At 36.5% G+C, this 24,032-nt stretch overlaps 2 protein-coding genes across 2 annotated transcripts; both read right to left on the bottom strand.

The window, feature by feature from the left end:
• Window positions 1–1,752: 1,752 nt before the first annotated feature.
• Window positions 1,753–6,358, bottom strand: LOC136223974 (uncharacterized). The gene is made up of 5 exons (XM_066012160.1): window positions 6,044–6,358; window positions 4,130–5,624; window positions 3,105–4,022; window positions 2,842–3,029; window positions 1,753–2,270 (listed from the first exon to the last, which is right to left on the bottom strand). The coding sequence occupies exons 2-4, from the start codon at window positions 5,621–5,623 to the stop codon at window positions 2,916–2,918; spliced, it is 2,526 nt and encodes an 841-aa protein (XP_065868232.1). The 5' UTR covers window position 5,624; window positions 6,044–6,358; the 3' UTR covers window positions 1,753–2,270; window positions 2,842–2,915.
• Window positions 6,359–16,712: 10,354 nt separating this feature from the next.
• Window positions 16,713–23,820, bottom strand: LOC136222537 (calcium uniporter protein 4, mitochondrial-like). Its single transcript, XM_066010304.1, has 5 exons — window positions 23,751–23,820; window positions 23,506–23,648; window positions 23,244–23,442; window positions 18,571–19,232; window positions 16,713–17,484 (listed from the first exon to the last, which is right to left on the bottom strand). Exons 1-5 carry the CDS (start codon window positions 23,818–23,820, stop codon window positions 17,020–17,022), a joined length of 1,539 nt encoding a protein of 512 aa, XP_065866376.1. The 3' UTR covers window positions 16,713–17,019.
• Window positions 23,821–24,032: the final 212 nt, after the last annotated feature.

Here is a 24,032-nt window from a genome sequence, read left to right as displayed (position 1 = left end):
CTTCCTGCGCAAATCGCGATTTCAACCCCTGTGCTATGTACATCGCAATTCTCTTAACATCACGATTTCGTTTTTGTTTGGGAATAATCAGAAACAATTTCTTCTCTCCTGGGTTCTTCCTTCTCATGCGCTGCGATTCTTCTCCTGGGTTTTTCTCCTAACATCACGATTTCGATTTGTGATTTAGCATGTTTTTTTTTATATTTTTATATCTAATATATATATAATTAATTATATAAAATTTGCCATGTCCCCGCCGCACCCGTGTCTCATATTTTCTAAAAATGTTGTTTGCCGTGTCCGCACCCGTGTCCGCACACGTGTCCGTGCTTCATAGTAATTTACTAGTAATTTGTATTATTTAGCATAAATTAATGGGATAAGGTTCAAAAATACCCTTAAGGTAGACAGCCAAAAACAATAATACCCCTAAGGTCTAAAATGGTATTTGGACTCATGGTTAACCTATTGGTTCAATTTTACCCATACTAACAAATCTTAATTTACACTGTTAAAGTTTCTGTTAAATTCCATCTGTTTAAAATTAACTAAATGTCAATTATACCCCAACCTCTTCATCTGTAGAAAACGTGAAGAATCCCAAATCTGAATGTAAACAAAACCCTTAATCGATTCCTTACATCATCATCTTCATCTGTAGAACAAAACCCTTAATTGAATTCCTTCCATTCTCATCTTGATCATCATTAGAACAAAACCCTTAATCGATTCTGTAGATTTCACTTTACTTTTTCACCGTGGATTTCCTTCCATACTCATCTTCATCTTCCATCCTCTCCCAATTTGTTAGAAAAGTCGAAGTTCACTTGATTTTTCCTGAAGTCGACCTCCATCTGTTGAAGTCGAAGTACACCTCGACCTTCATTGGGAAGTTACAAAGCAGACCAAGAAATCTTCCAATCATCACACCAACCTTTTACTTCAAGTGTACTTAGGGCCTCATGTACTTTTAAATTTAGACATTGAATTTTTTTTTGAATTGCAGTCTCCAAATTATACCCCTCACCTGTAGACATAAGAAGATGTTGATTAAAGAGATGGAACTTCAAAAATGAAGGGTTTCAGGTTGAAATTGGAAGTGTTTTTGACATTTGGAAGTACAATTAAAGATAAAACTTCAAAAAGGAATGTTATGTTTGTAATGTTTATGAATAAATGATATTAGCAGTGATGGTAGTTTTAGTTTTGAACAATTTTAAGATTAATGGTAGCTTTAACATCATGTTAGGCTTGTAATGGATAGTTTATTTGTACATAACATTGTTTATACATTCCTTAATTCCACTTTTACACACAAATCTTTTTTATTCATCAATTCACCTCAAAAGTGTACATGTAAAGAAAGATTAATTGATAAAAATGAAGTGCAGGACCTGAAGTTTTGGTATTATCTCCTCCATCTGCTGGTTTGATTAAAATTGCTAAGTTTACAAACTGCCATATATAGATTACTCAAATTTGAACCGAATCAAACTGTAAACTGGTGAACCAGAAATTGTCAATTGACAAAATCTGAAAAAATGAAAAAAATAACTAATGACTTAACTTAAATCTAGGGTCACATTCACGAATAAATGTGCCTAATTGCATGATATACATAAACCTACAAAATCTGCACAAGTCTAAAGATGCAAAAGAATTCCATAAAAGTGAAGTTGTTTCATTGCATTGTGAAACTCCAAGATCCAGGATGAATTTGTTGTACAGGGAATATTAATGGTGCAACAGAACATAGGCTACATATCACAAGTTAGACATTGCTAATAATTGTAACGAGACAAACTTAAACTTCAGATTTTTGACTAAATTCATAACAACTACATATCACAAGTTAGACATTGCTAATAATTGTAAAAACGAAATTTGTACACATTCAAAATACTATCCAAAAAAACTAATATGCTTGTAATATATTGCTAAGATGTTTATCCAATATGGATTTCCTTGTCTTTCTTCTTGCCAATGCAAAGTTCTTTCTCTTCATGAAGTTGTTTACTTGTCATTGCTTTCTTGCCTTTCCATTGCAATTTGAGAGGTTGAAATGGCAAATCGGATGGCTGTGAAACTTCAGAATCATTTGCAATGAAACTAATACTCCTTGTTCCAATAGGTGGCTTAAACGGCTTCATCTTTTTCTGCTTCAACTGTCTTTCATTTGGAATAGGGAATGTGACTACTGGATCAGAATTGTACAAGCCTTCTATATCCTCAACCCCATCAAATAATAAAGTCTCACTAGTGTTTCCAGGCTTCAAGTTTTACAAAGATGCACAAAAATATTATTCCAGTTGAAAAAAACTGCTGCAGTAGCAATCTTAAAAATGACAGAAAAAAACTGGATAAAAAAAGCTCTTGCAGTAGTTATACCAGTAATAGACGTTTTTGAACATAAGGATTGTGTCTCACTTAAGTTATGAAAAATGCAGGAACTGAGACAATAAGTAGTTAAGCTTTCCTATATAATCAGAACATTCCACAAAGTAAATTTGTTCAAATTAATATCTCAATCATCACTTTTCACTCTTGTTCGACAGATTGCAGCATGTGCCACTAACATTGAAACTTCTTTTCCACAAATTTTATTTCACAGCAACCCAATATGCACTAATTATACTATTATCCACTAATTGCTTTTCCCAACAACCCAATATCAACTAATTATATCTATTATCTAGTAATTGCATTTCACAACAACCCAATATGCACTAATTACACTAATCTTATTTCACAGCAACACAATAAAAACTATATGCACCACCACATCAAGATTTAAATAATAGCTTTATAATATATAAATTTAACACATGTGGAAATACTTACATTTAATGTGGCAGTTCCTGAATTTTCATCATAAAAGTACCCAATTCCAACTTCTCTAACTTGAATCCTAGGCTTTATCCAAGAGGGTGACCACTTGATATACCTTGATCTCGTTTTCTTTTGTGATGTTGATGGACATTACTGTCATTCTCTTCATTCAAGTGAGCATACTTTTCCCCTTGCTGAGCCTAAGACATTTAAAAGTAAAAAATAACAATTCCGTTATCACGTGAACAAAAATAAGTAAAAAAAATACTAATTACCTTGCAATATGTTCTCTTATGGCCTGTTTGTCCACAATTACTGCATTTTTGAATCTTACCCTTCCTTGATAGTCTGGTTCCAATCCTCTCCCCTACATTACCTTCACTAGCTTCCCTTATCCTTGTTTTCTTTGGTCTGTCAGGCATTCTCGTAATCTTTGGAGGTTCAATAGGTTCAAAATCCTCCATTCTCCAAAAATGTTTCCCTCTTACAGGTTGCATTTTGTACTTGTATGTCATCATGTATCTCAATTTAGAATAATACAAGTCTATTTGCTTCACAGGATTTATTTCAGCATGATACATAGCACATATGGCATGAGGGCAGGGTATTCCACTTAATTGCCATGCCCTACATGTGCACTTTCTCTCAAGTAAAATTACATAGTGCCTATCAGTCCCATGTGTGACTTCATACCCTTTTTCCCCATTAAACACAACTCGACAATACCTGGCTATCGAATGATTTAGCATGAATTCCTGCATACTAGTTGGTGAATAGTCACCACTCCAACTTGTAGCCTTCTTTTCATTTTCATGCAACCTATTCATGATCATCACTCTCAGTTCTTCTAACATCCTCAAAATTGGTCTTGATCTCTGTTCCAGAATCCAACTATTGAAGCTCTCGGTTATATTATTATCCACCATGGGATCTTTACACCTATCAGTGAAATAAGCCCTACACCAATGTTGAGGAGGATACTTTAACAAGTATTCTGCTGCTTTTTTATTCACATATGCCAAGGTCTTTAAGTTATCCTTGAACTCTTTTTCATATGTACTCCATGCACAACTCCAAAAGTGTTTTTGCAGCTCTAGTCCTTTAAACTTGATCCCCCAATTGGATAGAACATGTCTTGCACACCATCTATGTTCTGCCCTCGGGAGTAGCATACTTACAGCAGGGAACAATCCCTACATACATGGAAAAGAGACAAACATGATTAATAATTAAATTACTTACCTTCTGCATATTTAATTGTATAAAGATGCAAACATAATTAATAAATTAAATTACTTACCTCCTGCATATCAGACATCAGTGTTACATTAGCCCCATCTTGCAGCTTCAGATCTTCTATCAAGTGAGACAAGAACCATTCCCAATTTGCCTTGGTCTCTTTTTCGACAATAGCCCATGCTATTGGGTAGATTTGATCCATTGCATCGTGTCCCACAGCCACAAGTAGTTGCCCTTTGCATATACCTTTTAAAAAACAACCATCAAGGCCAATTATTGGCCTACATCCATCCATCCATCCTTTTCTACACGCATCAAAACATAGATATAATCGACAAAATATTCTTTTGCCAATTCTGAGACCTTCTTTTGAAAACTCTAAATCAAATGTGCTACCTGGATTACTTGTAATCAACTCATTCACATATGCTTCCAAACATGAGTACTCTTCCTTATATCCCCCATCCAACTCTTGAATGATCGCCCTCTTAGCTCTTTTGCACATACTAGGTGTCACTTCTAGTTCTAATGCTTCCTTTGCATGATCCTTCATATCTCTAATTGAATACTCAGGTTTTCCCCTAATTTTTTCCTTAAAATATTCAGCTAAAAACAATTTTGTGGCTCTGGGGTTAGTATATTGTCGAGTGCATTCATGACTTGGGACAAATGTCCTAACCACAAATTCATCACAATTACCATCTTTAACAGCATATAATTTAAAAGAACAAGTAGGTTCGCAGTGGTACCTAACTCTATTTTTATCACTCTTGATCACTTTTAATGGACATCCCTCTTGAACTGAATATTTGGAGACAGCCAATCGAAAGGCCTTAGCATTTGCAAATGTTTGACCAAGTTCGAAAGTGAATTTCTTATTTAAACAAAGCCTTTTAATAGCTGCTTCATTTCCCATCAGATTATTTATAACACCAGCTTCATCAGACTCATACTTCTCATTATCATAATCTTCTTCATTATCATCACTGCCCTCATTACCACCGTGTCCTTCATATGCTTCCCGTATCTCAATAGAATTCCATTCTGCTCTATATTCAGTATGAATTTCTATATTTCCATCCACTTGGCTTGCTTCTATTTCATCCAATTCGTCTAACATAGGAGCTGCACTTGATTGTGTAAATATTTCAACAATCTCATCGTTCGTTCTGTTATCGCGATTTGATTTCACATGACTATTAGGCTGTATGCTTTTCTCATGCTCATAAAATGGAATACCATTCACCTCAAATGGATAGATATGTACTTCAGTTCCTCTGCCTTCTGTAACATGACCCATAATTGATCTTATGTCTTTATCACCTTCAACTAACATTAAGCCATCAGACAAAGACTTCCCCAACTCTAAGTAATATAGATGTTGAATGTCCTTACACCCTAAATCATCAATGTATCTGTCTTTGATGTCTTTATAGCTGAGAAAATCTATGTCAAACTTGAATTCAATATCCACATTACCACCAATGTAATGCCTTGTGGGCATTAGTATCCACTTGCCACCAAAGTGCAGGTATAAATCACAGCAAGTTGTCATTCTGCAAATTATGAATAATAAAATTAATTTGTGAGCCAATAATCTACATATGCACTGAACTAGGCTCAAATAAGAATTTTCATCAGGTCCAAATGAAGTTAAATGCATTTCAACTAAATGCATAATAACACATTGAGAGGAAACATGGTGCACAAATGGCTTATATATGTAAAATTGGTACCACTAACTATCTTTACAAACAAAGTAACCATTAAAAAATGTGAACAAAGACAACTCACTAAAAGATAACTTCATTCTTGGACTCATTAGAGTAATATCACACATCTGAGTAAAGTAAATAACACATATAGAGACAAAGGACCTACTTCTATGCTAATCTTTTTTATATGAGATAAAAAATGTTATTATATTCAACCTAAATCCTTGCACATAAGACAAAAAAAAAGTAAAGAAAGTTACCTTTGTTCTTATTTGGTGGCTGCACAAATAAAAAAACCAGAATGCTTGAGTTCCTTTCAGTTCAATATCATCATTTACGATCCAGAAATGCTTGCTATTATATAGATAGAGGTCTTTTTCTCCAGCAAAAATCAAAGTGAATGGCAGGAAAAAAGAACCGAATCAAAGTGAACTGAAAAAACCAAGAAGTGAAATAAACTATATTAGGGTTCCTGGGTTTTTCAATTAATAGATTTGGGTGAAAATTTTAGATTTGTGAATTCTATGGCTTTACACTTAATCACATTAGTTCAAATGGAGGTACAAGAAAGAAGAAGCATATTCACGTGGATGCTTGAATCAACAAAGTCCATTCAAAATCCATCGCTTAACACAGAAGATGAAAGGGTGGGGGTACAATTGACATTTGATTAATTTATATCCCTCTGAGTTGGCAAACGGCAATTACTATAAGTAACGGTGTAAATTAAGATTTGTTAGTATGGGTAAAATTGAACCAATAGTTTAACCATGGGTCCTTAATTGTACCATTTTAGACCTTAAGGGTATTATTGCTCTTGGCTGTCTATCTTAAGGGTATTTTTGAACCTTATCCCTAAATTAGTTAGCAGTGTAATTGATCATTTTCAATGCCTTATTTTTCGTTTTCTTTTCTACTTTTAATTAGATGATAATAGAAGTTTTTTTATATATATAAAAATACTTATAACTTTATTGGATTAAAACAGAATAATTATAACCAGAAAATAAACTTAAGAAATCAAATCTTACGAAATCTACAAAGAGACTAAAACCAGTGCACAAAGCAAAAAAAAAATCATAAAAACATAAAACAACAATAAAACATAGCTACTCGACCAGAGATGAAGTATGGAAAAAAAACAATAATTAGGTTGATTAACTAGTCAAGGTTAATTGCAACTTTATTTAGAGATCTATACAATGACTTCAAGTTTTCCACTTAGAGTTGAAAAATTAGTTAGACATTTTGTGTGATCTCACCATGGCAATTAAATTCAAGCTACTACTATTAGTAAAATTTGACATATATATATAGATATATATATACTATTATTGAAATTCTAATTTCAACAATAATCAAAATAAAGGGCATAAATGCAGTGAAACTGAAATATAGGAATGCAATGTCAAGATTTTAATGAGTAAAAAGGCTAAAATTGTTGTCTCTCAATAAATAATCATTTAAGAGATTACAAATATCTATTATATTAATTAAAGCAACAATTGTATGATCATCTAAAAAAAAAATTGTATGATCATATAATGTGCTCCAACTATAACCTTTTATTATGTTTATGGTTTTCTATCAAAGTTTGAATTACTAGACATAGACATGCTAAAAAAAGTTTCATTCTTCACTTGATGTGGTAACATTCAATAATTTTTTAACTGCTACCTAAGTTGCACGGGCACAAGACAAACAAAAACTATAAAAGACATTTCAGTCTTAAATATTGAACTCGATTCTCCAGCTTTCATCTGATTAATTAATGACCTACAATTTCGTCTTCTTGGGATATGTGTGCTGTTCCGAAATTAAGGAAGGAGGGTTGGGTATGAAGGATTATTTTGTTTTGAATCAGGCCACGCTGCGCGGTTTCTGTTGGGACTTAATTGACTCTAAAAAAATTTCCCTAAACATTCTGAAATCTCATTTTCTTACCGGCCCTTGCTCTCCGCGTTGCTCACCTATCGGGTTCTCGGTTTGGTCATCATTAAAGGGAGTTTTCAAAAAGGTGAACTCGCATTGTTTATGGTTGATTGACGTGACCTCAAAGCTAAGCTTTTGGACCGATTCCTGGATCCTCCCTTCATTTTGGGAGCGCTTGAATCTGAATCTTGGGGACATGTCCTTGATCAATTATTCGGTTCTAAATTATTTTGAGCATTCCTTGGGATGGTCAGAGCTACCTATTAGTGTGTACTTGGTAGCGCGACGCCTAGTGGTAGAGTTTCTATGATGAAATGTATATATTATGAGTGCGTTATGACTATGTCTATGGATGTGATCTTTATAAATTGCTCTTAACTCTACTAGACGCTACGACTACTTAGGGGCTATTTTTTTTTTTATTTTTTTCACCTAATTAATTTTGCACTTTGACCTAAAAAGTTTAAATCTTTTACCTAATTAATTTAGCTTACCATGCCTAATTAGTTTAATTAATTGAACGTGGACATGCAATAATTAATAACCGCAAGTGTACCCCGTCGTATCAAGTAATAATCCGGTTAAGACCGGGTATCGAATCCACGGGATTTATAACTGCAAGTATTAGACGACTCGGTTTTATACGTTATCTAAGCGGTGTATACTTTGGGATTGGTTTGCGACACAACTACAAACTACTTCTAAACTATTGGCGACACAGGTTTATGTAACGGAAAACTCCACGGAATGATATGGGCGACGATAAGTTATAAATATAAAAGGCAATGACTCCGAATATATTCGATTGACAATTTACTCTTGCAAAGACGACTACGTGTAGTTCGACCGACCCGTGAAGTACTTAGACTACGTGGTTCCTAGTCAAGGCGTGTCTAATGCTGGGGGTCAGAAACTAGGGCCCGTAAGTTCCGTGGCTTGTCAATTCCTACGGTTTCCAGTTTGTCACTTCCGGTAAGGCAACACCTATATAGCAAATGAGCACCATTAGCTCTCAAAATATTATTTTTGTGCCTCTATCAAAACAAAGGATACAATAAATAATAAGGCATTCTCAAAGCTCCACCCGAGCAATTTTGAAGTACGACTTGTAAAATTCGCCAAGGCCAAAATAAGCAATGATACGGTGCAATCACAAAACGATATTTTTGAACTCGAGTTTCTTTAAACTGACCACTAAAGTAGCCATCCACATTACAACCCCCCTCCGGGTTCATTTTTAATATTGCCTAACCATATTTTAGGAGGAAAAACCCGGATAAAAATGCAAATTCAACATGATCTCGAGTAAGTGCAAAGAAGAGCGATAAAACACCGACCCACCTAAAATTGAGCGTAAGAGCGAAATCCCTTGGTGAGGTACTATCGGGTTCTCAAAAGATAATCAACCCCCGTTAATATTGCCTATTAAATCTTGATCATGGAGGTTTCAAACAAGTTTTTGTACTCAATTGTTTGCGTAGGTACTTACCGAAACCTTTGCACAAAACCATAACTTTGAAATCATGCACTTGGCAAAACCAACCTTCGGTTTGTTTCTTAATTTTCTCAATCCCTTGTCTTTCGATCTCTTTTACTTGAGGACAAGTAAAACTTTAAAGTCCGAGGAGGTTTGATAGGGGCGTTTCGTCCCTATCTTTTAGCGTGATTTACGGTTTAATTTTAGAAGAAATAAATAAGTTTAATTACAAAAATAGAGTGTTTTAATAAAATAACAAAATAAAAATAAATTCCTTACTTTCAGTTAATTTTCCTTATTTTTGATTAATATTAGAAAATAAAACGTCAAGCTAACTCGGCTCTCAAGATTTGTATTTCAGGTACGAGGAAGGAGTGAAAATCTACTCAAATACGCGGGGCGTATCATTATTTATGCGGGGCGTATCGTCATTTACGCGGGGCGTAAAACATGGTGTCAGAAATAATTGCCTTATCCGCAGGCACCATGTGGAAATGACTCAGCATACGCGGGGCGTATGACACCTTACGCGGGGCGTATGACACATGTCGGAAATGATTGGCCTAATCCTGAAAGTCAGACTGCATTGTCTCCCGGAGTCAACTCTCCATACGCGGGGCGTATCACCATTTACGCGGGGCATAAAAGGTAGTTCTTCAACGTAAAAAGATCAGAGACTCATTTACGCGGGGCGTACTTCAGCTACGCAGGGCATATTTGAGACAATTAGACATAGAATTGGTCCACATGCAGGAGATTTCTGACGGAATGGGCACTTACGCGGGGCGTATATCACCTTACGCGGGGCGTATCATGGGATTTCTGCACCAAATAATGTTGCTCCATACTTGTACCTTGTGAAGTTACAATTCTACCCCTAGCTTGATGTATAAATAAGAGTGACTAGCACTCATTTAGACACCTTCTACTTTCTATCTTCTACCTCTACCTTACCTAGATAGTTGTTGTATAGTTTTGGTTTTAGATTGGGTTTATGTAATAAAACTCTCCCACCTCGAGAGCTTGTTCGGTTATTCCAGCGTTCCATCAACGTTCCGCTCCATCATTCATCACCAAGCTCGAGAGTTCCACCTCCAAGTCCTAAGAGACGGCCTTGAGTCCGGTTGGCTAGTCCCGAGGGCCGACTCTTCCCTCTTCACTTGCTAACTAGCTTGCACTCTTCCTATGTACTAGGCTTGGTTGTATTCCTCATTTATGCTTTCCATATTTATAATATATGATTTGCAATTTCCGTTTCTATATACGTGTTGATGTTTATTGCTTGTTTTGATACTCATAATTGACTATTGTGTAGGGGAACACGATTTCCGACGCCATTCGGGCTATCTTTAGGGACGTGACTTATTTTGGGTAATTCGGGTGCAACTTGATTATATCGGTAATTAAACCAGAGGAAAAAGGGTTAAATGTTAAGAGGGTATTAACAAAAAAGTTGGTTAATAGGCTCGAGGGGGTTTCCTAATGTTTAATGAAAACGAGAAAAATAAATTAAGAGAAATTAGCCTAAGTGGGTTCGGTTTATCATCTATTGCCTTTTTACCACAATAAGTGTACTTAACCCGGTATTAGATGCAAATTCTATGCGTCGAGTGAAGTCAAAGCTCTCGAAAAATTGTGAAAGAAATAGAGTTCTCGTACGAACTCTTTTAGGCTCAAATATACTTCACAAAGATTCGGGTTTAAATTATGTACTTTCAAGTTCTCATCAAATTCTCAACTATCCCGTTTTTATTGCCTTTTTAAAGTTCATTATGGAGATAACATTTGGGTTAAGACTCAATGCCTTAGTTTAGTACTAACCTAAGCTTTGCACAAATTCCCTAATTTCAAAACCAAGACTAAAATTTCTTAATCGAATCATTCCTTTATGTTCCGACACTTTTATTTTTGATGACGAATAACGGAACTTTAATTAATTTCCAAAGGAGGGATAACGTGTCGGGAAAATTTAAAAGAGTCAATAAATTAGTTTAATTATTTTGTTGTTATAAAATTTTTATTTTTGTTTTTGGTAGGGCAAAACAAACGTTAAGTGCGGGGTTGCACGTCCCTCCGCGTTATTTAAAATGACGCCTATTCCAAGGGCGTCGCAAAAAGAAACTAAAACAAAAACAAAAATAAAGTAAGAAAAGGAAAAGAAGAAGACCCTTAGTGGTCAGGGGCCCTACGCGAGGCGTGCCCAGGGGGGCGCCCCGCGTAGGGTAGCATTATTAGTGCGTTTTGAGTCAGAGACTCAAATACGCGGGGCGTAATAGGGAGGGCGCCCCGCGTAAGGCGTTGTTTATATATATATATATTTTTTTTTTGTTTTGGAGTCAGAGACTCAAATACGCGGGGCGCAGGAACTGGGCGCTCTGCGTGTTTGAGTTTCTGAACTTTTATAAAAATGAGAGGTACGCGGGGCGTGCCATGGGGTACGCCCTGCATGGTGTTATGCTTTAAACAATAAAATGAAAAGAACGAAAGCACAAAACACAAACGAGACTTAACAATTTCAATGAAAAGAAGAACAACCTACATTACAAACATAAAAACAACACAGGAAATAATAAAAACAACATTAAAAAGAAAATAAAGAAAACATGAAAAGAAAAGAAACAGAAATTAGGATTGCGGTGGAGGTGGATTGCCATGGAGGTTGAAGTAGGAAGCGAAGGAAGCGGTGAGAGCATCGAAACGAGTGTCGATATGGGCCCGGTCCTCCCGTTGTTGTGCTTCGATGGAGTCGAAGCGGGTGTTGAGGGTGGCGAATTGGGAGTCATAATGAACCCGGTCCCGGCGTTGGTTATCCTCCAAGATATCCAACCGAGCATAGATGGCATTGAAGTCATGGTTAGGTGGAGGGCTAAAGTTGAGACCCAAATCGGAATCCGAATCCGAACCCCCTTCCTCGTTTGCATGAGCCGCCCCCGAAGTCTCTCCCGGGCCCGAAGTGGAACGGTTAATGGACTTAAAAGCATTTTTCTCCACGGGCCTAGGCAAAAGGCTTGGGAGGCTAGCAAGGGTAGCCTCGCCAAGAGCGGAAGTGGCGAAAAGAGTGACTAGATGGCCCAACCCGATCTTGCCCCGCTTTCGGGTGGAAATGTGGTGGAGTTGGACGGCCACAAGATAGGAGAGGTCATAGGCACGGTTGTTGACACAACAATAGAGTGCCAAAAGTTCGTCCTTGTTGACCTTGGTGGATTCCGACTTCCCCGAAAAGTAGACGGAGATGAAGCGGTGGAGAAGTTGGAGGATTGGATCACGAATGAGAGAGGGGCGGAGGTTAGAGACGTCATAATCCTCGGACCCGGTGATGGAGGTCCAAAAATCACGAGCGGAAACATCCTCGGGCCAATGGGAGATACCATTTTCCGCTTGTTTGGTGAAGTGATTGCGGAGCCATTGGGTATCAATGGTGAAGGGGTGGTTGTGAAAGCGAAAATTGAAGAGGGCGGCACTGGGGACATTGTTAGAGGTGAGGGTGGTGTAGAACTCCAAAACTAAGGAGGGGTAAACGTGGTGTCGTGCAAGAAAATGATCGTACCAAGAGAGAGCACGGAGGCGCTCCACGAAGGCCCCGCCAAGGCCGAAACGGTCAAGAGTGTTCCGCTCAATGTACGAAAGTTCCATAAAGTGGGCAGCGGAAAGTGTTTGGTAGTGCTCGGCCTCCCCTTCGGTTAGGAGATGAAAAGGGGCCCGGTGTAGGCGGGTAAGTGGTGGAGTTCCCTCCCATTCGGGAGGTGGAGGTGATTGTTGGTTTTGTACGGAACGGGAGGATCGGGCCCGAGTGGACCGTGGGGGGCGTATGTCGGCGACTCTCTTTCGTGCCATGGCAATAGTTAGGAATGGAGAAGGATTGAGAGAAGGTGGAAGAAGGTTGGGAGAGAGTTGAGATAGTTGTGAGGAAGGGAAGGGAGAAAAGGGGAGATATAAATAGGGGAGAAGTGGGGAATCCAAGCAGAACTCGGATTCCCAGAGGGGTACGCGGGGCGTAAAGGGGCCACGCCACGCGTATCCCTCCCCCTGATGTTATTTTTGCGCAAGAATGGTGAGATACGCGCGGCGTAATTGGGGTTACGCCACGCGTATCGGACCTCCTGCTCCTTTTTGATGACAAAAAGGGCGGAGACGCGGGGCGTAAATGGGGTTACGCCCCGCGTATGAGGACGGAAGATGAAGGATTTTTGTGGTTTTGGTAATTTTCTGATTTTTTTGATTTTTGGGTTTATGAGTGTTTAATGATTTTTAATTGATTTTATGATTTTTATGTTTTATTTATGACTCTTTTTAATTTTTATTAATTTGTAATTAAGGGGGGTGGTTAATGAAAATTTATTATGGAGGGAAGTTGAAAATTTGAATTTGGAATGATGGAAGTTGATTGGATGGAAAGGAAGGTGGAGTGTGGAAGTGGAAAAGGTGTATGGGGAAGATGAGTGATGGGAAGTTTGAGGGAAAGGGAGTTGCCATGGGGAGTTGTAATTCACAACTCCCCGAGGATACGCGGGGCGTGCCCTGGGGTACGTCCCGCGTGTCCTCCCACGTGGCGTTTATTCAAAAAGTGACGAAAATTAAAGTGTACGCGGGGCGTGGCAGGAGAGACGCCCCGCGTACCGTGTCTTTTATTGTGAATGAGGATTAGACACGTAGATACGTGGGACGTATAGGTGCGTACGCCCCGCGTGTCATAAAATTTGGATTAAAAAGGGATTTGTTTTTCTTTTGGTTTTATAAAAATAAAAGAAAATAGAAGAAGATAAAATAAAGTGAAGATGAAAATAGAACAACAATGCAAAATAAAGAAACAAAATAAAGTTTATAATACATATAGACAAGTGGTTCGAGGAATTCAAACCGGTGCTACGTTTTGAGTCGAAGTAGCTCGACTTTGAACTTCCTCCTAGGTGTATGCTTCCATTCGCGTTAGGAATTCAAATTCTTGAATAAACAACCCGTACCTGCAAAACGGATTGTTCGCTTCAAAAGAATTTGACAAAAACCAAAAACTATATGTACAGAAATTATCGAAAAGCTTATTTTGCTCCCTTTTTGACTCCTTTGGTAGTTCAAAAGGAGCGAGATGTTCCGAGGTAGAAGGAACCTCCGACTCTTCTAACTTTGGATTTACTTTCATGGGTCCGCACACAACCGACTTATTTTTCTCCCCACTGAGATAGCCTTGAATATTTGGAGAATCCTTTTGAGAAAACTCGATTAACTCGAGCTTCCCATTTTGACAAACCGAATTGGACTCTCGACTTGATTCGTCCGCGACGGAATCACGAGGAGACTTCAATCTGGCCCATAGATTTCCTATTTCCCTGAAATATGTCTCAGTGTTAGATAATCCTTCATGAATATCTTTAAGCAAAGAGTTTATCACATCAAATTGCGAGATTGAGTGTGGGCATTCGTCATCCATGCGGTCGTCCCACCGATGATGATTATGAAGCATCATACCATGAAACAAATCATTAGTAACATAAAACGAAATAAATTATTCACATGAACTCAGACCAATTGGTAGAATTCAGCATGGTACTGGGCCTCAGTTATTTCTTTGAGCCGTAGTCAGTTTTTTTGCACTGTTTCTTACCTTTTGCTTTGTTTCTGATAAATGTAGATCTATAGTTTGCAATATCGTATACAGCACAAGAGCATCCCATTGACTAAGGAGAAGCAAATCCTTAAGAGAATTAATGGCCAAAGGACAAAGTGATTTCTAATGCTGATATGCGAGCAAAGATTCAGGATTCAATGGCCCAGAAAGAAGGTATACAAGACCAGGTCAAAGTAAGAAATCTTAAATTGGGGCTCCCTTGTGCTAAATTTTTGTAGCTTTTCTGGATTAGTTATTGTGATTAATTTATGTTGCAATCAGAATTGCCTAGTAACTTGCTAATTTACTTATATTATTGTAGTTATGGGTTCTTATTCGGATGGAGTAAGAAAGGAGCAACAAGAAGTTTGGGGAAGAATTAACCACTTAGGGATAAAGTGAAGGTTTTTTATAATGAAATCAAGGACCTTACAGCTGTGATCTAGAAGAGGGACGAGGCATTTGAAAATATCAAATCATTAAGGCAATGGTGTGATGAGGTATGTTTTTTCATCAACTATCTAAAAATATGTTTTTCTCGGCACATAAATTTGTTTCTATCTATTATGATTTTTAACTGATTTCACTAAGTTATGGTTTTTCTAAACATGGATGGTGTGTGTGCGAATGGTGAACTAGGTATGATGCAAAACTGTTTATAGATTAAACAACTGGAATTTTATCATAATGAAGATCATATGGCATACAGAACAAGCTTTTAGCAATGATTAGCCTTGTGGGAATTAGTACCTGAAGCAAAATTGTTGAATAACTTATTTTGTTCATGGTGAAAATATGTTGGCACTGGAAGGCCCTTGCATGATAAATGTTATGGTATTTGTAAAAAATAAAAAACTTTGGGTTGGTCCCTTCTTCTTTCTTGATACTTTATGCATTGTTTTGTGCATTGGTCATTTGTAACAATTGCAATTTAATTGTCTCATCTGTATTAGAATATCCACATCTATAGTAGTCGCAAGGCCATGATTGAGGCCTATGACCTTACTGCCAAGAAAGACTTAATGGCTCTGGATAAGCTTTCCCATGAATTCTACTGTCACACTTTCTAAATTTTTAAGTTTCGGACATTCTGATTACAGTGCTGATATCTTTTATTTTCGTGCCATGCCTAAGAATTGTTCCATTTGGAACTATAGGCATGATGCATAATACCTTTTCACCATTTATGCCACACTTGGCAAACTGTGGTCCACGGTTAATTTTGTGTATATTTTAGCATATGATCTTGTTTTCCCTTTTCCAGATTCAGTAAATTCTAATATTTGTAGAAGTATGCCTTTTCTTTTCTGATTTTTTCATTTTTGGGTTTGATTTTACCATTTTTTTCAATAGTATGAACCTCTCCTTTGGTTGTGTACGGGACGGACCAAGTCCGTTCGCATGCATGTCATATAGTTGCCATGACTATCATTAACTTTCTGATTAGCTAATATAATTTGATAGACGATTTTGGTCAATGTTATTTGTCATATTGCTGATTTGCTTTTATTTACCTTTTTATTTGTTTTGGAGTGACATGGATATTATTTGATGCTATCATAGCTCCATTCAATCCAAATTTTTATTTATTTTATTATTAGAAAATTTAGTCTAAATAATAAATATCATTAATTAGAGTAAATGTTATGATTTAATAAGGGAATTTTTAATTATTATAAATAGTTTTTTTTATAGGAAATTATTATAAATAGTTTTTAATAATGGGATTTTTACTTATTATAAATAATTTTAGTAACGGAATTTTTAATTATTATAAATAAATTTTAATAAGACGATTTTTAATTATTATAAATACTCTTATAAAAAAACATTTCCCTTATTAAAAATATTTAATAAGGAAGTATTTATTAAGGGGTCGATAAGGGAGGAATTTCTCTTATTAAAAGCTTCTAATAAGGAAAATTTGACTTTTAATACGACTTTTCACTCTTATTAAAACCCATTTTTTTTAGTGAACAGAATGGTATTAAAAAAGGAACTCACAAACTCATCCTAATAATTACATGTACATAACATGTATTCATTTATTATTCTTTACTGTTATATCTTTGCTGCCACACCAAGTGGACTAAAACATTCAGACTAAAATGGAAAAACTTGTGGTCCACAGGTGTCTGTATTTGTAAACTATAACCAAAACTTTTTTTTATGTCTTTCTAATATTTCCATTACTGGATAAATTATTATTATGTCCATAAATGGGCTCAAACTATGTTTCCGGGCTCATAAAAATGGGAGTAAGGATAGTTGTAGTCTTGGTCCGGATAAAAAGCTTTTCGGAGTTCATTATATTTATGAAGATCAAAATTATGAATTTTCATAAGTTTCTTTTGCTTTGTCTTGAATCGGCGCTGAAAATAGCCCTCAAACGAAGGCTCAATGGAGGTTTTCAGGAAGAACATATATGCAAGGCCAAAGTAAATAGAGGTTACAAAATAACAAATGGGTTCCATAATATCCCAGCTGAGTTCCCAAAATGTTAGCCTCATGAACCCAAGTGTTTGAACCATTAAGAACCCAAGTCCACAATATAGCTCTGCTCGAACATGGGCTCGAGCCTTTTTGTCTATCATGGCCTTTTGCAGCTCCATTTCTTTCAATTGCTCTCTTTTTGAGTCATCAGGATATACTATTGACTGGGTAATTATGTTTTGAATTGATTTAGCCACCTGTCAAACATAGAAAATAAAATATTTTAATGGGGTTACTCAGAATAGCACGATTTTATATTTGTTTGTTTGTTAGGAGGGAATCAAGTGCACCTAACATGATTGCATGAAAGCCACTTGCAGCCTTTTATAGGCCATGAGATAAGGACTAACTACAACATGTCATTCCAAAATGTAAAGAGGGACGTTTCATTTGGAGTGAAATATTTCAAACATAATTTAGTTTTTTATTTGTCATTTTGTGGTCAAATTAACATGGTTTCCAATAATTGATGGTTCTTTTCTGTTGAAACATGTTAGTTTCTAAGTTTAATATATTTTTAGTCTCAGAAAAATTGACTGTCAACTTATTTTAAGTAATCTATTAGTTCAGGGAAAATGTATTAAACTAGACTTAAAGTTATTGGGGATGTATCAATTTAGGCTTCACTTACAAAATAGCACTAATACAGGTTTAACTTTTAAAAGAGAGTACCAATTTAGTCTCGATAACAAAATGTGACACATCATTCATATTAATCCGTTAAATTCTGGCTTCTCTCTTCATATACAATTGAAAGATCTTAACAGAATAATATGAATAACGGGTCACGTTTTGCTATCAAGATCTAAATTGGTACCTTTTGCGTTAAGCATATATTGATGTTATTTTGTACATGGAGCCTAAATTTATACTGTCCTGAAAACTTTAAGCCTATTTTGATACCTTATTCCTAAAGGTGACGAATGCATTAAGCCTAGTTCCTAATATTAGTACATATTATTTTGATTTAGTGTTAAAAAATAAATTTTATCTTTATCCAAAAAAAATCCACTTGTGCATGTGTCCGTTTCCAAAAATCTGTCATTATGTTTGTGGTTTTAAAACAGATATCTGTGCAGAATCCCAACTACGGGTGCTCTGCTTGGCCAATATTGAACGTCTAAGTCGAACCTATTATGCATGCCTACTTATTTTCTTCTTCTGTCTTTCTCCGGCCGAACCAGCACTCATATGATTAATTGAATCACAAAATCCGATTGATATCGCCGTTAAAATTAAGAACATCTAAATTAAAAACGGAAACAAAATAATAACCAGTTAACCTGCTCCGGGCGGAGGAACACAATACTCCTATGAACGATCACATTTCCACAATGATCCAACGTCTTAGCAAACTCAACACCTTCGATTTCGTTTCCACACTCCTCAACACAGATCTGAACGAACTCATGATATTGAATTGAGCTTTCCTGAATTTGCCTAAGCTTCAATTTCAGCTTCTCCATCTGAGATAACCTCAAGATTTTCCTGGCTTCTTCAACCGATATTCTGAAACAATTTAGATCTATAGCCTCCAATTCCTTCGCCTGAGGCAAAAGAGCTAGTCCATCAAAGCCGATTGGATCTCCACTGATGCTTTTGAGTCTCTCCTTCAGCTTCTCCCCGACAGGCATGGAAAGGAACTTAGTGAGCTGGTTAATTGATCTCCGGTGAAGGAAACGACGGAAAAATCCTCTCTCTAAGGATTCAGAGGAGTTGAGATACTCTTTGTGGAAGTTTGATTTGGCTGCATTTAGGGGTACCGTGGGTTGTAATGAGATAGGGGAAGAGATTGGAGATTGTTGAAGAGACACCTCCGTGTATCTTCCCGAGAGACGTTTCCAGAACAATTTACGAAGCGCCATTGATGAAGAAGAAAAGGCAGTGGGCTGAGTTTGAGAGCCTGAAACGTTTTTTTGGATGAGCTGATGGAGAAAGACGGAGGCTGAGACGTCTTTTATAAGGTAGAAATATGAAATATAGCAGGGAATCTTTCATTTTCAATTTCAAGATAAATGTTTTTATTGTTTTTAGGGCGAGGTGAGAAGAATCAGACCCGTTATGACGTTATATTTCAACATCGTCTTTTGTTCTTCAACCATTGAGTGATACCACTAAATTACTTTATTTTTATTGATTATGGTATAATTTTTTCAATTTTTAGATGAATGATTTATTAAATTTTTATACTTTGTTAAATTTGTAATATTTTTTGTTTTATTTATTCATTATTAACGGATAAGGATACCCTAGGTAAAAGGACGGGTAATTAAAAAATAAACAGATAAGTGTTTGAGAGTTACACTATTCGCAAGTACTATACCCGTTACCATCCCTAATGTGAATCAAGCTGTGAAATGGAAAGTTACCATCATATAGTAGTATCTGATTGGGCGGTGTAGTTCACGCGTAGTTATATTCATAGGGTTTGTAGGTTCTCATTAAGGATGACAACTGGTACTATATTTGTGGCTACCCGAAACTACCCGATTATAATGGGACTATTTGTACCCTATAAAAAAGTGTATGAAACGAGTATGAGACAAATATGAAGGAGAACAAACAAAAAGAAGGGGAGGAGAAAAGTTTAGGAAAGTCAACAAAAACCCAAGTGATAAATACTACAAATGTCATCATTGATAAACCTGTGGCAAAAAGCATGAAGGCCACCAATTGATCACTGAGGAAGAGACTCCAAACTTTGCCATTGCATCATCAACTCTATTTCCTTGTGTAAAGATGTGTGAAAAAAGAATGTTCATCCTAGAGCAAATGCTGAGACAATATAACCATTCTTGCTGAATACTCCAAGGAACATCAATGAAACGATGTCTAAGCAGATTAACAACGTACTTTGAGTCTGACTCAATCCAAAGCAAAACAGCCTTTGGAAAATCCAGGATAGTTGCGAAAAGATTAACACTACCTATGGGTAGTTAAGTGTTGGCATCCCTAGTTCCGATACATAGGCACAAGTAACCATAAGCTTTAGGTGAGCAGAAGAACAAGATACCCTTACTAGATACCACCTTCCTCGGATATACATGGAAGAAAAAAAAGACAAGCAAACTTAATTTTTTTGATAAAAGATTGAAACTTGCCCTCCAAAATAATTTATTAACAGCAATTTACTTTGTAACGGTTTAAATCCAAATCTATTTTATTTTTATATAATAAAAAAAGCCTCACCATAAGAAAAACCTTGATTTACAATTATTTAAATATTAGATTGTACCTTTTTCAAAAACAAAAAAATTCCACGATAAAATTAGATTGTACATTCTATACCCACTGACTTGTATCCTGCTTGAACGGAACAGAAGATATTGTCAATAAATAGAAGTACATCTTCTTCATTGAGATCTCGGAAATATTCAACCATAGTTAGCTCTATGGTAATATAATATAAATGGTGTTGTCAAGTCAACAATTACCAATCTCCATGTACAATTAAGTTTAGTTTTAAATTATTAATTTCTTGTTTAAATTTATATTATTTAAATTACTAATTTCTTGTTGAAAATTAAAAGCTAAAATGATCCTTGTATATTCAATGGGCTAGAGCTTGTAAGTACTTTTAGAAAATATATTGAATTTGTTTAATTCGATATAAATTTACAATTAGATCATTGCCTAGCAATAACATTAATTTTGTTAAGAAAGACAATTTCTCGCCTTCATTCTGCAACTGCGAACAAACCTAAACCTCGACAACTGAAAAAAGAACAAAAGAGGAAAGGATTCCATCTATTTGGATGAAAGTCACCAAATACATCATTATTGTATACTCTTTCATATATATGGCGCAACCCAATCATTGTTTTTCAAGTTTCTAATCCTTAACTTTTTTGAATTCAAATATCTAAATAATAAGAAATTTCCTCTTGACAGTGATATATGTTGTCTATGTAAATCCTGGAGTCATTACCACTCTTTGATTTACCGGAGCCCTCTCCTTTCGACTTAATTCCGCGTCCGCTGGTAACAAAAGTTGATCAGTTTTATTTTCCGCTACCTCGGATGCAGTGGACAAATCGTTTTCTTCTGGGACAGGCATCTTTTTGGGGTTCTTCTGGGGCAGGCATCTTTTTGGGGTGGTCGTGCACACCGAGGGTAAAGAATTTAGGGTCAAAACCCGGGTTTTGGATGGTAAGAGGCTTTCCTGTCTTTCAGGTAGTCTGTATTAGTGTTTGTTCTATTAGACAACAAAGATCGCATTTTTTTCATTTCGTTCAAATAAGAGTTGTACCCGTACGGAATTGTTCTGTTTCTCAGTATGATCTCTATCATCATCTCTATTCCCTTTATCATTCACCGACATAATGTTTCGGGTTGTTAAGATCTTTTAGTTTTAGATAGAGTTAGATAGATAGATTCTATAATAGTTATAGATCTAAGAGATATGTTTTTTTCTCTTTTCTCCCTTATATAATAATAAGACAAGACTTTTTTTCGATCGGGGAATAGTCGGATAATAGGGTGTTCCAAAAAGTGTTAAGAGTGAGTTTCTACGTATGACAGAAAGATCAGATGGCAGAGAATCCGATGTGAGAGAATGAGCTCAAAGACTCAGAGCCCTTGGAACCGAAAAAGAGGTGCCGCAAAGGAGCAGGCCAGGCATTTGCGGGTCCTTCAAAGATATTCCACCCTGCAAGACAGTTCTCTTATACGGCAGTTGAAACAGCTTTACGGGACCAACTGAACCTGAAAGTCATGACCGAATAGCTTCTCGTTAGAACGTTTATTTTTATTCATTTAAACAAAATCCACTTGAATTGCAAATAACATCTATTGGGCTTATGGAGACTAATATATATATAGGTCCAACTGAAGCGATGGGCCCAACTGCAGCGATCCAACTACGTTTGGGCGATTAGGATTTTGGACGGTTAGGGTTTCAGGAGTATAAATGTAACCTCTTTCTCTGTAATCCGTATCTTTTTCATTATAGTGAAATATCCTGGTTTGGTAGTGCCCAGACGTAGTCATTCATATGGCGAACTGGGTAAACAATTCTTATGTGATTGCTTATTTTTCGTTTATCGTAATTTCAATTATTCCTAACAACATCCGAACCGTGAACCACCCCTTCTTGGATTCAGGCCAAACAAAAACATCTGAAGGGCCATATCCTCCCTTAATGTTAAGGATGTCCGAAAGATGAGAGTAGACACTAGTAGGTAGCTCTGACCATCCCGAGGAATGATCAAAATAATTTAGAACCGAATAATTGATCAAGGAGGTGTCCCCAAGATTCAGATTCAAGGGCTCCGCAAAAGAAGGCAGGATCCAGGAATCTGTCCAAAAGCTTAGCTTTGAGTTCACGTCAATCAACCATAAATAATGCGAGTTCACCTCCTTGAACACTGCCTTTAATGATGACCAAAAAGAGGACCCGACAGGTGAGCAACCCGGAGAGCAAGGGCCGGTAAGAAAACAAGATTTCAGAATGTTGAGGGGAAATTTTTTAGAGGCAATTAAGTCCCAACAGAGACGGCTCAGCATGGCCTGATTCAAAACAAAATAATCCTTCATATCCAGCCCTCCTTCCTTAATTTCCGAACAGCATATATCTCAAGAAGACGAAACAGTAGGTCATTAATTAATCAGATGAAAGCTGGAGAATCGAGTTAAAATTTAAGACTGAAATGTCTTTTAAAGTGTTTGTTTGTCTGTGTGCCCGTGCAACTTAGGTAGCAGTTAAAAATTTATTGCATGTTAGCAAATTAAGTGAAGGATGAAACTTTTTTAGCATGTCTAGTAATTCAAACTTTGATAGAAAACCATGAACATAATAAAAGGTTATAGCTGGAGCACATTATATGATCCTAAATCTTTGACAAAATGCATTATATTATTTGTGTACTTCTTATTATACTGCTGAAAGAATTACAATTATTACAGAATCGAAAGAAAGGGCACAACCATCACATATTGAGATCAGACAGCCTATTACCCTTCACAGATGATTGGTGACGGTTCCACAGAAGTTCAAGTTGTTCCATATACTGCTGTTGTAATGCAGTTGTAGCTACAGTAGAAATATCCATTCGTTGTCCTTGCACTTGTTTCAATCCCGTAGCCATTTTGGTCCATGCCAAATGGAGTAGCTCACCTCGACACCTCTCTGTACACGTGTTCAAAAGCTTTAGTTGCTGCATAGTTTTGATTTAATGCAACATTATTCTACCCCCTCCATTTTGATACAACCTACTTACACAAGCCAAACCGGTTGGCTCTGAATGGTTTAGCAACCATGTATAGTAAGCGATGTTCTGATTAGGACACAAACCATTGTTTTGGTTTAATGGAGCAAGAGCAGCAGCATTCTGTCTCCCTCCATTGGTGCATACCATCTTTCCTTCACAAGCAGCATACATATTAAAAGGAAAATTACAAGGCATCTGACTGCCCATCCTTTACAAGGCATTTAACTGCACATACCCCCCATTAAGAAAAGCACCATTCTGCAAGGCGGCTAATTTAGGAGCAACACAATCAGCAACCATGCTAAGTTTCTTGTTGGCAACCATTTGTGCTGTGGATCCTCAATCCTACACAAACCACATTAGACTATTTGTGTACTAGGTAGCTGCACATGTAAAATGAAGCATTCACTCAATTAAATCAACATACAACCTCATATTATCATTTCCTTAGGAAAATAAGAGCACAAATTGGTCAAAACCGAAAATAGCAGAAAGTTACTTAAGTTGCAAATCTGGAATCAATTTTGTGATTTAGA

The sequence above is a fragment of the Euphorbia lathyris genome, chromosome 3 (genome assembly GCF_963576675.1).
Source record: "Euphorbia lathyris chromosome 3, ddEupLath1.1, whole genome shotgun sequence".
In the NCBI taxonomy this organism is placed as follows: Eukaryota; Viridiplantae; Streptophyta; class Magnoliopsida; order Malpighiales; family Euphorbiaceae; genus Euphorbia; species Euphorbia lathyris.
This window is presented reverse-complemented; position numbering and strand designations above follow the sequence as displayed.